Genomic DNA, 13,385 nt, shown 5'->3' on the forward strand with positions numbered 1-13,385 from the left:
CCCCCACCCCCAAAAATCCTGGTCTTTTTTAAGTAAAGGGGAGATATTATACGGACAAAACATTCTGATTTCCTCAATGAGAAAGAAACTGTGCTTTTTAGAAGTATTTAATAATGTGCCAAAGATCCCACAACTTGCAGTGCATGGAAGTGGAATTTCAACCCATGCCGATATGATTTAAAAGTCCAAGCTCCTAACCTTGAATAAATCAGTAGAGTGTTTGGTAGAATAGCAACCTTCTGGTGTTTGTAAATATGGATGATTTTCAAGTTGTACCAACAGTGCTATTTGGGGACTGTTTTCTTGTTCATAACTGGCACCGCGTAAACACTCAATAGACATATGCTGAATTAATAAAAGATCTGACTCTTTTTAAATAATTTACAAAATCAATAAATTAGGTGGTAGGCAATCCCTACAGTAATACAAAGGGAAAAGAATAAAAGCATTAAGCAACTTTGAAGATTCACCCACTTGCAAAATTTTTATTGAGCACCTACTATGTACCAAGGAAGATGCAACACACTGTTACTATAAGAGCCAAAAAAATACAGTCCCCAGCCTGGACATCAGGAAAGAGATAAATTATAACTCAGTATGGTAAGTGCTATCAGGGAGAGATCCACAAAGTTCTGTTAGAACACATCACTGGCAATCGACTCAACCTAAGTGGGAGTCAGAAAGGTTTCACTAAGTACCCGACATGTGAGCAGGGTCATACAGGAAAATTGCTTTCCAGGCACAGGCAGGTGAAGGAGGAAGAAGAGAAGGAAGGGCTTTCCACGTAGAGGTTCAGAGTTGTGTAGACACCTGACAAAGTTCCTTGTGGTAGAAGTCTGGGTACAAGCATGCATGTGCATGCAAATATGCAGATGCATGACCATTGGTATGGAAACTAGAAAAGGTAGGCAGAAAATAGATAAGATAGGTCCTTGGCCTCCCCAAACTAAGAGGTTTGGAATTTATCCTGCAAGTAACATGATCAAGAAATTTTTAAGCACATTTATTTTTAGAAAATTAACTGAGAATACAACAGAAAATGAACTGGAGTAGGGAGAAATGGGTGACAGGACATGAAAGAGAAAAAGTCCCTAGGAGAGATTATAGGGACTGAACTAAAGAAGTAGGAGTAATAAAGGAAAGTACAATCTGGCATAGGATGAACAAGATTTGGTGACCAACTAGACATAGGAGATGAAAAAGAAAGAGACAAAGACACAAATATTCCTAGTTTAGAAAATTGGGTAGAAGATACGGAAATCACTAAGACTGAGAATACAGGAGCACATTTGGTGTGAAGAACAAAATTAATCCCACCTTAAACCTGCAAGACATCCAGGTTGCGGATGCATGTTTTCTGGTTCGGATCAAAATACTCAACTGTGTCCCCCTATCTAGGATATAAGGAAAGACTAGTCATTTCCCATTGTTATCTGGCCCTTCTCTGCTTCTGACTGCCCTCAAGGTCCCAAGATCCTTTCTGGGACACAGAAAGAAGCCATTTCATTCCCATCCCCAAACCTGTCCCACATCATGCACCCCCCCCAAGGGGAACCCCAAGCTGTAAGAAGGATTTTGGCAGCTCCCTTGTATTCCTTCCTTCTAAATAGACCCCACAGAAATTCTAAATATAAACACTACCTTTCTATTAAACTATCTTTCTCTATTTCAACCAAATAAATATGAAGGCTCAGTTAAATCAGGATTTAAAAAACAACAACAACCAGAATTCTAATTTATTAATTTATAAGAAATAAAACTGTCAAAGGACTGCTCTTATCCAAAAGACCAGCCCATTATCACCCTGGAGGCAGACCTAGATTGAAATTTTAAAAACTCTTTGGATCCAAGAAATATCTTGGATAAATAATTACCAAGAAATCAAAATAGGTAATTAACTTAACCACTGATAGCCATGTAACTCTGGGTCACTACTCATTAGCAAAGTAAGACGAGGGCTTCAAAACGAGTGAAGGTTGCTAAGGATTCCCAAAGAATGGGCTGTCTTCCCTGTTCTACTGTCGAAATATGGGAGAAATAGGCAATTTCAAACACAAAAAAACATTTTCAGCTGGGACTGTACAATGTGTCATCACAGTAAGTAAAAATATAACTGAATGGAAAAACAGCTATGTCTCACTAACATAATATACGCAAGACAGAAGGACAAGAGTTACCAAATGTTTGAATTATCAGTTATTTCTATTGTTACAAAAATAGAAGAAAACAAAAAAAGTGACGACTTATCATATACAATTCTTATAACTGTGACAAAATGAAGATGGTCTAAATTCAGATCTGCCCCCAAAATGAAGGCAAAATAAGGGGTGGGTGTGAACGAACCAAAGAAAACTAAACTCTACTCCACCTCGGAGCAGTTTCACTCTGAGAGATCCAGAGTAGTCAAAAGGACGAGAACCAGACTCCTCCCGCAGACCCCAGTGGTCACTCATCACAGAAAATCAACCGGGAAGAGTCAAAAGGAGGAGTGTTAATAAAAAAGGACGGGGTGGGACTCGTCTGCGACCTGTCCCCGTCTGCTGACGGACGTTCCCAGGGTCCCAGGAAAGCCCTCCCTCCCCTCGCTCCAGCTCTTACCTTCCACTTCCTCCGCGCCCTTCATCAGCATATTTTTTGTCAAATTTGAAATCTGGCCAGTGAGGGAAGCCAGGCTACCCCCCACTCGACCCAGAGACTGGCCCAAGCCGGCGCCGAGGCCCCCAAGCCAGGACGACATCGCTGCGGGTTTAGAGAGCGACGCGGTCAGCTCCGAGAAAAGCGTCCAGCGCCGTCGGACATCCCCGCCAAATGTCCTCCAACGTCGGCCTTCACGGGACTAGTCCGAATCCAAACACTCGGAATTCGATGGCACAACGCGGGGTTCCCTGGCAACGCCCGCTTCGCACGGGGCTCCCACCAAGGGCCGGGTTCTGCCTGGAACTTTACCAGAGGCCCGCCTCTAGTGACACCGTCACCCAAGCGGGGCCTCGACTCATTCCCACGACTTCCCACCGTCCGGACTGGGTCACTGCTTCCTCCGCTTTGGTGAGTTTCCCCAGTTCCGGGGGCAATTCCTGCCAAGTCGACGCCTGCCGCCTAGACGCTCGCTCTGACAGCGGCTGTGGAGCAGAGAGACAGTGGAAGACAGTGCTGTGGAAGACAGTGTTGTAATTCTGACTACACCGCGAAGGCGCAGTGCGAGGAGACCTGGCCGAGGACGTCGTGCTGCGCTGGAAACGGCTTCGGAGAACTCATCGCAGGTTACTGTGTCGATCATCCAACCGCTGAAGGGCTGCTCTGTGCCGGGCGCTAAGGTAGGAGCTGAGAATACAAAGATATAAAAGATGGGGCGCAAATTCAACTGTCAAGGCAGGAAACAACACTTTTTACTGATTACCCAAGAGAGCAGAAATTCCTCTGCTATATTCCTCTGTAATATTTGATGTTATTAGGACCGATCTGCGCCTCCCTGGTCTTCCCTGTCTTAGTGAACTGTTTCTCCATTCACCGTCCCCCATCCCCCATCCAGCTGCGCGAGCCAAAATCGTAGGAGCCATCTTTGAATCCTCTGTTTTCCTTCTGCTTCCCCTAACACCCCCACCCCCACACCCCCATCATATGCAGCAAGCCCTGTCAGTCCTACCTCAAAGTCACATCCTGAACCTGGCCACTTATCTCCTCTCCCACCACCTTCTCAGCTCTTGTCTGGACTACTACAAGAGCCTCCTGGCTGGTCTTTTTGTTTCCATGTACATCAGCAAGTAAGTGCTCCCTGTAATATGTCCTCAGAACAGCCCAAGGGATTTTTTTTAAAAACCTGATTATTTTATTACTGCTTTGCTTAAAGTCCTCCGGTACATTCTCTTTGCACTTGGAATAAGATCAGAACTTCAAACGTATAAGGCCCCCACATAATTTGGCGTCTGTCTCATTCTCAGACTATGTCTTTTCTGCTTCTTCTGTCCCTCGGACTTGCGGACACTTCAGCTGCTGTGCTGCAGGGCAGACACACAGTGCTCAGTCTTCCTTTAGGGCCTTTGGAATGGTCTTTCTTCAGATCTTGCAATGACAACTTTCTTTTTGTCATTCAGGTCATAACTTAAATGCCACTTCCTTAGAAATGCCATCCCGAACGTCAGTCTAAAGGTGCCCTTGGGTACTATCAAATCTCCTACTTTTCTTTAAAGTGATAGTACTTATCACTTTATCAGATATTTTCATATTTATGTATAGAATGTAGAATGTTATCTGCATGAAAGGAGGGACCCTATCTGTCATGTAACTGCTTTATTCTCAGCATCAACAATAGTGCCTGGCACATGGTAGGTGCTTAGTCAGTATTTGTGGAATGAATGGATGGTACCTAAAATACAGTAATAATATTACTGACCTAAGGGTATTTTTGTGAGGATTGGATCATGCATGTAAGGGACTTGGTATAGTAGAAGCATAGTATTAAGCACATGGTAGATGCTTAATAAATTGTATTATTATTATATACATAACAAAAAGTTTAAAATGCTCAATACATTTATACAATATTAATGGCAATCAAGGGTGAATCATTATTACATCCCCACTTCAGAGATGAAGAAATGAGACTTGAGGAGGTTAAGTAACTTTACCATGGCATGGCGAGCCTGGACTCCTAAATACAATGATAAACTTTTAACAAAAACAAGAAAAGAAACATCGTTGGATATTGCCTTCATTTCATAAATTCTCCAAAAGTAAATAAGATGGATTAGTAATTTATAAACAGAAACTTAACTATTCTAAAATGGACACTTGTTCTGTCATGGACTATATTCATATGAAGCAAGTACCTTTTGTGATTTTCTCTGTTCCCATGTTGGTGATTTTCCTTCCCTTTTACTTATTGTAGTTTCCTCTAGTATACAATTGATTTGAAATGGGTCAGTATCATAAAAGGTTTTATGATACTAACCCAATTTTATTATTAGAAATTAATATCTGATCTGCCATCCTATATGAATTATCATTTTATTTTCCATTAAAAAAAAGATATACTACTTTGTCCTTAGTGTCATGGATAGAGGTTTTGAATTCAGCTACAAATTGAAGGGTTGTGCAGCAGCTTATAATGCTGAGTTTGTGTTTTTAACGATGCATGTATGAACAGCTCATGCCACTCAGTGGTCTCTGCAATGGGTGATCTTTTGAGTCTACAGGGGACAAAAAATAATGTGAATTTTGTGTTTTGAGTACTTTAGAGAATGGAAAGCTTATATGTATAATAAACACTTGCTCACTCTCATCCAGCACAGAGCTTTGGGCTTTGAAATTTATGAGGGCTTTTTGGTTGTTTTTGTTGTTATCATATTAGAGAACAGGTAATTAGAGCAACCAAAACTAGATTAAGAAGACTTTTCTTTAGCATTGAGAAGATGATAAATTGTATGTGGTATTGAAATATGAACTTTATGAGAACAGTGGTTCTCAAATAACTTTAAGCCTACTCTAAATTTTTAATTCTCTGTCTTTTGAAGCATTTATTATTAACATAATTTTGGCAAGATATCAATAGTTAATTGTATTTCAGTTAGTCATTGTACAAGTATTTCACAAGGAATGTCATCTATATTTAACACAGGATCATGTTTATTAAGGTCCTTCCTAGGTAAGGAATTCTTTTAACAATAACAAAAAAAAAATCACAAATATAGTGCTGATATATACTTATATGCCACTGGTTTTTCTTTTCCTTTCTTTTTTTATACAGGCAAAGGCACTGTTACAAACTGCATCGTCATTAGCACCCCATATGTATGAACCACATTTTAATTTTGCAACAGTCTCTGATAAGGTATTATCTTCCTTTGTGAATTTATCACCTGATATGTTTCTTTTTCTTTCTTGGTTTAAAAAAAAGAAAAGTGCAGATAAGTAAGGAAATTCAAACCTTACCTTTCTGAAAGAAATGATTTTTTTAAACTCTTAATTATTATATACACAAATATCTTCACTTCAAAGGAAAGTTTAATAAAATTTAATTTATCACTGAATATTGACTAAACTCAACACCATTATAGATTGCAGAAGAATTATTTAAGTTTTAAAATATAATATTTCATCATTGAAGAAATGCTTATTAAGTGATTACTGGCTTGGGAGGGATGTAGTACTAATTAGCTTTTCCAGCAAGGAAATCCTGTATATTATTTGTAAAATCATATTGCCACTAAGTCTCTGGCATGATTGCTGTAAAATTAGGGTTATTAGCAAAAGCTATTTTGGCTATGAACAGTATGGGAGAAATAGAACTGTTAATACTTTGTTGCAAGTCAATTAATATCCAAAAGGTGAAAGAAGTCATGTACCATTTTTAATAAGAAGAAAACAAACAAAGAAAAGGCACTAATAAATAACTTTTATTTGGAAACCTTTCTTTGACATGGCAGGTAAGTCTGTCTTGAGGATAAGCAGATGGCTAAAAATGTTTGTGGTATAAGTAGGAGTCTTTATAGACTGAAGACATAAAAATATGTTATTTTTCATAGCACGATATGAAGCCATCCGAACTCTCATATCTGTTTTGAAAATAAAATAAGCTGTCACTTATAGTTTGTAATTTTTGAGTGCTTGAGTATGAGCTAATGTTCTAGATGCTTTACACCCTTCTCTAGTAATTCTCCCAACAACCCTGTAATGTAGGTGTCCCTTACTTTCCTTACTCATTTCTTCATACAACTGATGTTTTGTTTATCAAACCTCTGCTATATACCAGGTGCTATTGTCAGCACAGAGGATGTAGCAATGAATAAAACAGGCAAAAACCTCTACCTCGTGCAGCTTACATTCTAGTGGAATGGGAGGCTCACAGAGATTAAAAGACTTCCCTAGAGTCAGTGGCAGTGGCGGGGTCCAAATTCACACTCAGCTCCTAGCGATACCCACAAGTTTTCCATTGCATTGTCTATAATCAAGCAATTTGTTTTTAAGAACCTGTTTAGGTTCTACAGCATGCAGATAGTAGGTCTTTTTTTCACTTCCTTACTCATTTTTTCTGGTCTCACTCTGTGGTCTTGTATTTCTTACAGACTGGAAATCTACAGAGAAGTTATGTTGCTGCACAGAAGTCTGAAGCAGCATTTCCAGATCATGTGGATACACAACATTTAATGAAGCAATTAAAGCAGCATTTTGCTATGCTTTGATCATTTTTTAGACCAAATATGTACCTATGAAAAGGCATTATACTGGGGGAAAAAAGTAGTGTGTGTGTGTGTGTGTGTGTGTGTGTGTGTGTGTGTGTATATGTTATACAAACCTATGCTCAATATTAGCGAAGGTGATACATAAGGGAGTTTAACCAGAATGTATAATGAAAATTTCATAATAATAGTAACTTTGTAAGATAATAATATAAAATAAAGGATTTAAGCATTTCTAAGTAGATCGTGAAACTTTCTCCCACATTATATGGTAAATATTTGTATATAATGTTTATAAAACATTTTAATGAATATCTTCAAATTTTTATATATGTACATTTTTAAAGTTCTTAAGCTGACTGTTAGCCATCATGTAGATTAAGAGATCTAAAATCTGCCTTTAAAACTACACTCTTATGGCTAAAATGTTTATTTATCCTAAGTAGAGACTTTATTTAGGGCTTAAAAAATGCATTTAAAACTTTTTTATCAAATACTTTGTGATTATACATTATGATTTAAAATAAATCAGTGTGTAAAGCCATTATTCTGTTATTTTTCATGAATTTTTATTTTAGTCATCTCAGATGAAACCAGTTTTTCAGAAGTCTAGTAATCTTGGAAATCAAGTCAATCTTTCAACTTTATTTCAAGTGATATATCACCAATTTTGTTTTTTCTGAAAAGCTGTTTGTCTTATTCCCTGTTATGTTGCTATAACAGAGTACCACAGACTGGGTAATTTATAAGGAACAGAAGTTTATTTGGCTCACAGATCTAGAGGCTGGGAAGTCCACAGTCGGGGGGCCTGCATCTGGCGAGGGCTTTCTTGCTGTGTCATCCATGGTGGAGGGCAGAAGGGCAAGAGAGATCAAGAGAGCAAGAGAGAAGGCTGAACTCGCTTTTATAACAAGCCCATTCTCACAATAATTAACCTACTCCTGTGATAACATTAATCTGTTCTCTGCCCTCATGACCCTGTCACCTCTTAAAGGTCCCCCTCTCAACACTGTTGCATTGAGGATCAAGTTGCCAACACTTTGGGGGACACATTCAAATCATAGCACTATTTATGGGATATCACATTATTAATACAAGAATATCAGTATTAGAAATAGTTACAGGCCAAGTGTCCCACCTGTGGTCAGTCAGCCCCAAGAAAGTTAAGCTCTATCCCAATGACACGGTATTATAAAGTCCTGGAAAGGCTCTCAGACTTTCTCTGCCTTGCTTAGTGGATCTCTCATTAAAATGTTCACACAAGGAAATGTGTTAAAGCGATAGGGCCACTCAAACTCATACTTTGGACTTTGATATCTGTCCATGATTTTTTTTCATTCTTTAACTTCATGCAAAACTATGTGATAGATATTTATGTTCTTTTCAGATTTGTATAAATAGTACTACTTAGCTGACAAAAAAAAATTCAATTCAAAAAATTGAATAAATCGTTAGAGCCTAGAATTCACTTCAGACAATATGTAGTCAAATCTCTTTGTGGTACAGATGAAGAAAGCAAGACCCAGAGTCACACAGCTAGTTGGTGGTACAGTCACGACCAGAACCCAAGATCATGTTCCACCACTTCAGACTTAAATCTCTCTTTGTTCTCCATGACCTGATAGTGTTTGTTTAGCATTTCCTCAAGCACTATCAAATTTCTTAATATTATATTCAATATTGAGATTCATATTATCAAATGTGAATTACTTTCTTAGTTAACATAATAAGAGTTAATAATAAAGGCTAACATTTACTGAGGGCGTTGAATATGCCCAGCACTGTTCTAAGCACTTTATGTGAATTAATTCATTTCATTCCCACTGCAGTCCTAGGCAGTGCTGTTGTTATTCCTGTTTTACTTATGAGAAAACAGAGGTAGAGAAAAAGATTGTAAAACTAGTGTCAGAGCTGAGATTCAAATGTAGGCAGCATGACCCCTGAGTATGTGCTCTTAGCCACCAAGTTAAAAATAGCCTCTCAGTGTTTCTCCTATAAATAAAGCTAATATCATTTAAAATGAATGTTGTGTGCATTAGCAAAGTTGAATAATAAGGAAATACATGGCAAAAAGTAAATAATTCAGTATATCTAAAATATGGTGAGCTTTTTGTCTTACATTTATGTTAATGTTATGTGAACATCAGTGCAAAGTTGAGTCAGGGTGGCTGAGGGCAGGATGATGACATAATGTAACACTGCGCATCAAGGGCCACACTGTTCTTTTTCATGAAATTACTTCTGGACTGCATCACTTCTGGCTTCTATGCCAACATTTCTATAGAAGGGTTGTTAACAGTTGTCTTCCACCATGGCTACAGAAATGTTCTATCCCTAGATCGAAATTGTACAACCAAAGTTCACATCATTGAGCTTACTTCCAACTGATGAAAATGAGATCTGGCAAGAAGGCTGCCTGCACTGAATAATTGCTGAGGTTAGAAATTCTTTCTTCACAAATGTGTCCCTTCTGAGCCGGTCTCCTATGGTAGTAACTCTCCTGTTACATTCCTGAATGTTATTTCCCAGCATCAGAGTATCCATCACAATATAATTTATGGCCTAGAAATAAGAAAATTAATAAAGATAATACATCAGTACACTTTTAAAGTAGTTTCCACCACCACTTCTGGACTAATGTGAGGGATTCTGTCAAGAGCTTTCAGCTGGAACTGAGTTTAAGCATTCAGAAAACAAAGATTTTAAAAAGACTGTGGTAGGACTCAATCTTGGAAAATAATGAACCTGGAAATTGAGGTTAGGAAAAAGCTATTAGCAGATTTAAATTCCAGAGAATAGTTAAATTGGAATGGTTCATGGATATATTCCATAGTTCCAAAGTAGTTATCTAGGCTCAGACATGGGGGGTGGGGGATTAAACAGTGTGAAAATAACTGCAGTTTCACATTTTTCCATATAGATGGCATTAGTCCTATTTTGGGCTGAATAAAAACTTAAACATTTTTGAGAAATACTGTCATTTCACTGCTTCTGTTCCTGCTAATGTCTGTGGTTCTTTTTTTTTAATGATATTCATGTGATTGTTTAAGATACACAAATTTATTCCTAGGAAAATGTGATTGTTTACTAGGTTTCAGTTTTACATGTTGATGTTTCCAACACACACACGCTCCACTGATTTGAACATCAAAATCTATTTTCTGGTTATATATCCTACCTCATTAATTCTGAAAATACAAGAATCCCATGGTGGAATTTGTCTCCTTAAATTGCTAGATACATACTTGGTAATAGATATGTTATTTATATACTTCTCATTAAGATTGGACAATGATGTTTGATTATTATGGTTCACCTCACACATTATTTATAATAGAAATGCTTGAAATTCAGAAATTATATTTTGTGATTTATAGTAAATTATTAAATTATTGTTGAAAATAAATGTAAAGTATATTAATAGAATATATTAAAATGCCAATGATGGATAAAAGATTATTTTAAAATATGAATTTGTTTTCTCACTGCCGAGTCCCTCGTTATTTTCATGCTTTTCCAGTACTCTCCTTCTGATATCCTGATTCCAGTAATTCCTTGACATCACCAGGACTTCCGATTGTTTGACCAGGCATCAGCCTCTATGTCTTCACTTCCCTTCCTGCTCTTCTCCCTGTGTATGCCCCACATCGTCTGCTCCCTCTCCCTTGCTAGTATCTCATGTCTCATTTTCATTATTCAAATAAAAAAAACACCATGAAATTATCCTTTCTACTGTGCTCTTACATCAACTCCATTCAGCACATCCTTTCACCTCTACCTTCAAAATATACCCAGGGTCTGACTACTCTCCACCATCTCTACTACTACGAAAATCAGGAGAGGAAGGAAATCTATAAAGGTAATCTTGGCGTTGGGTACTGATTTTCCTTCTCGGGTATCTGCCAATTTCAGAAAAGGCTAAGAAGCTGAATGCCTCAAAACTTGCTCAAAGCCACTCAAGGGGTTCTGTAAAAGACATTCACTGGGAGGTACCTTGTGGGCTGCACAATTTTAGTGTGAAGTCACTCTAGAGGGTTCCAGGGAAGCTGCTAGCTGCTGGGTGCTGCTGCTTACCTCACACCTCAGGAGCCCCACTCTGAAAAAAAAATGTGCTTCTGGGGTATAACTCCTCCTTCCTGTAGTGCCCCTCCAGTGCCCTTTACATATGTAGCTTAACTTCCCATCAGCTGTCAAAAAAGAATGATTTTATTTTACATGACAGGCAATGATCGGTGGATTTGGAGCTGAGAACAAATAAATTGATAACTGACAGTCTTGAAAAGAATGCATGTTGTGATCTTCTAGGGAAACCACTAAAGGAATAGTAAAAAAATGTGTAACTACAAAGGGAAAAAATGAAATAATCTTAAAATGTTGATCTGAAAGAAACCAATAAAAGAAAAGAAAACCAATAAATCTAACAAACAAAGAACAAATGGGATAAATAGAAAACACACAAGCTGGTAAATTACATCAATAATTGCATTAAATAGAAATGGATGAAATGCTCTCAAAAGACAGATTGACAGACTGAATTTTTAAAAAACCATTCTTTGCTGCTTACAAGACACATCTACAAGATAAGTATACTGAAATCTTGAAAGCAAAGAGATGGGGAAATATATACTGTGAAAACACTAATAAAAAGAATGATGATGTGGCTATCTTAATCTCAGGCACAGTGGGACACTTCATAATGATAAAAGTTTTAGTTAATCAGGAAGATATAAAAATCTAAATTTGTAGGCAATTAATAAAATAAACTCAAAATATACAAAGCAAAGAATTGCATATCAAAATGAAGAAATAGCTAAATTGAAATTACAATGAGATATTTGAACACACCTCTCTCAGGGAATGATAAATCAATTGGACAACAACAAAAAATCAGTAAACACTTGAAAGATTTGAACAGTACAGTTTTAATTGATGTAATTGACATATAGAGAATAGAGCTCCTAACAACCACAGAACACTGTAAAGATATACTGATCTTTAACACAATATGACTATAGGCTGATTGTATACTTGCAGCAAGTCTCTACAAATTTCAAAAGATTTAAATCATATTACAGTATATTCTCAGACCTGAAGGAAATTAAGATAAAAAAATGAGTAAGGTAATTATAAATCACCATGTGTTGGAAATTAAGAATTAAATTCTAAATTAGTGGTTTTTAAACTTCATTAAAGGGATTCTAAAAGGGCTAGATACAGGAAAGATATAGTATCTTCATGGTCTACACTCAATATTTTAAAGAAGCCAAGTCTCCCCAAATTGATTAAAAGAGTCAATGCAATCCCAAGAAAAATTCCACCAGCCTTTTAAAAATTAAATTTGATAGGTTGATTCCAAAATTTATATGGAAACATGTACAAAGTTTCAAGAGTAACTAACACACTATTGAAGAAGAGAAGGTAGAATACAGGCAATCTCACATTTTCCTAGACCAGTGGTTCTCAAACTTTAGCATGCATCAGAACTCCCTGAGGAACTCGTGGCCCCAAGCCCAGAGTTTCTGATTCAGTGAGTCTGGGGTGGGTCCCACAAATTTGCATTTTCAATGATTTTCCAGATGATGCTAATGCTGTTGATCAGGGGACCACACTTTGAGAACCACTGTTCAAAATAACCCATGGAACAAGAAAGAAATTCCAATGAAAATCAGAAAATATCTCGACCAAATGATAATGAAAGTACAATATCTCAGAACCATTATGGCAAACTAAACCACGCTTACTAGGAAACTGACAGCCTTAAATGCATATATAAGGAAGATGAAAGGCTGAAAAATCAATGAACTAAGCATTACTGTCAAGAAGCTGGACAAAAGGCGGCAAATTAAACCTATACAAAGTAGAGAAAGAAAATTAAAAACTTAAAGCAAAAAGTAATGAAATACAAAATAGGTGTACAATATAGAGAGTCAACAAAGGCAAAAGTTGATTCTTAAAAAAAGACTACTAATTGATAACCCCCTAGGTAGGCTGATCAGAAAAAAAAGAACAAAAAACCGATATCAGAAATTGAAAACATAGATATTAAAAAGATAATAAGATGACAGAATAAGCTTTTGTGTGAATAATTTTGAAAATGTAGATTAAATGGACACCTTCCTAGAAAAATACTGCTTACCCAATACAGTATAAGAAAAATCTCAATAATTGAATAAGTATCAAAGTAATTGAATCTATAATTAGATATCTTTT

At 37.1% G+C, this 13,385-nt stretch overlaps 1 protein-coding gene and 1 long non-coding RNA gene across 2 annotated transcripts in view; one reads left to right on the top strand and one right to left on the bottom strand.

Annotated features, from left to right (window-relative positions):
• The window catches only part of TRIP11 (thyroid hormone receptor interactor 11), a 62,186-nt gene extending 59,282 nt beyond the window's left edge, over positions 1–2,904 (bottom strand). The window contains 1 exon segment of the mRNA XM_008584891.1: positions 2,599–2,904. Coding sequence (XP_008583113.1) covers positions 2,599–2,737 — 139 coding nt within the window. The 5' untranslated portion in view covers positions 2,738–2,904.
• A 62-nt stretch (positions 2,905–2,966) lies between these two features.
• Positions 2,967–7,282, top strand: LOC103600602. Its single transcript, XR_551399.1, has 3 exons — positions 2,967–3,314; positions 5,744–5,827; positions 7,062–7,282. It is a non-coding gene; the product is annotated as an uncharacterized LOC103600602 (long non-coding RNA).
• The last annotated feature ends 6,103 nt before the right edge of the window (positions 7,283–13,385 follow it).

This window comes from Galeopterus variegatus, unplaced genomic scaffold, assembly GCF_000696425.1.
Source record: "Galeopterus variegatus unplaced genomic scaffold, G_variegatus-3.0.2 Scaffold3400, whole genome shotgun sequence".
Lineage (NCBI taxonomy): Eukaryota > Metazoa > Chordata > Mammalia > Dermoptera > Cynocephalidae > Galeopterus > Galeopterus variegatus.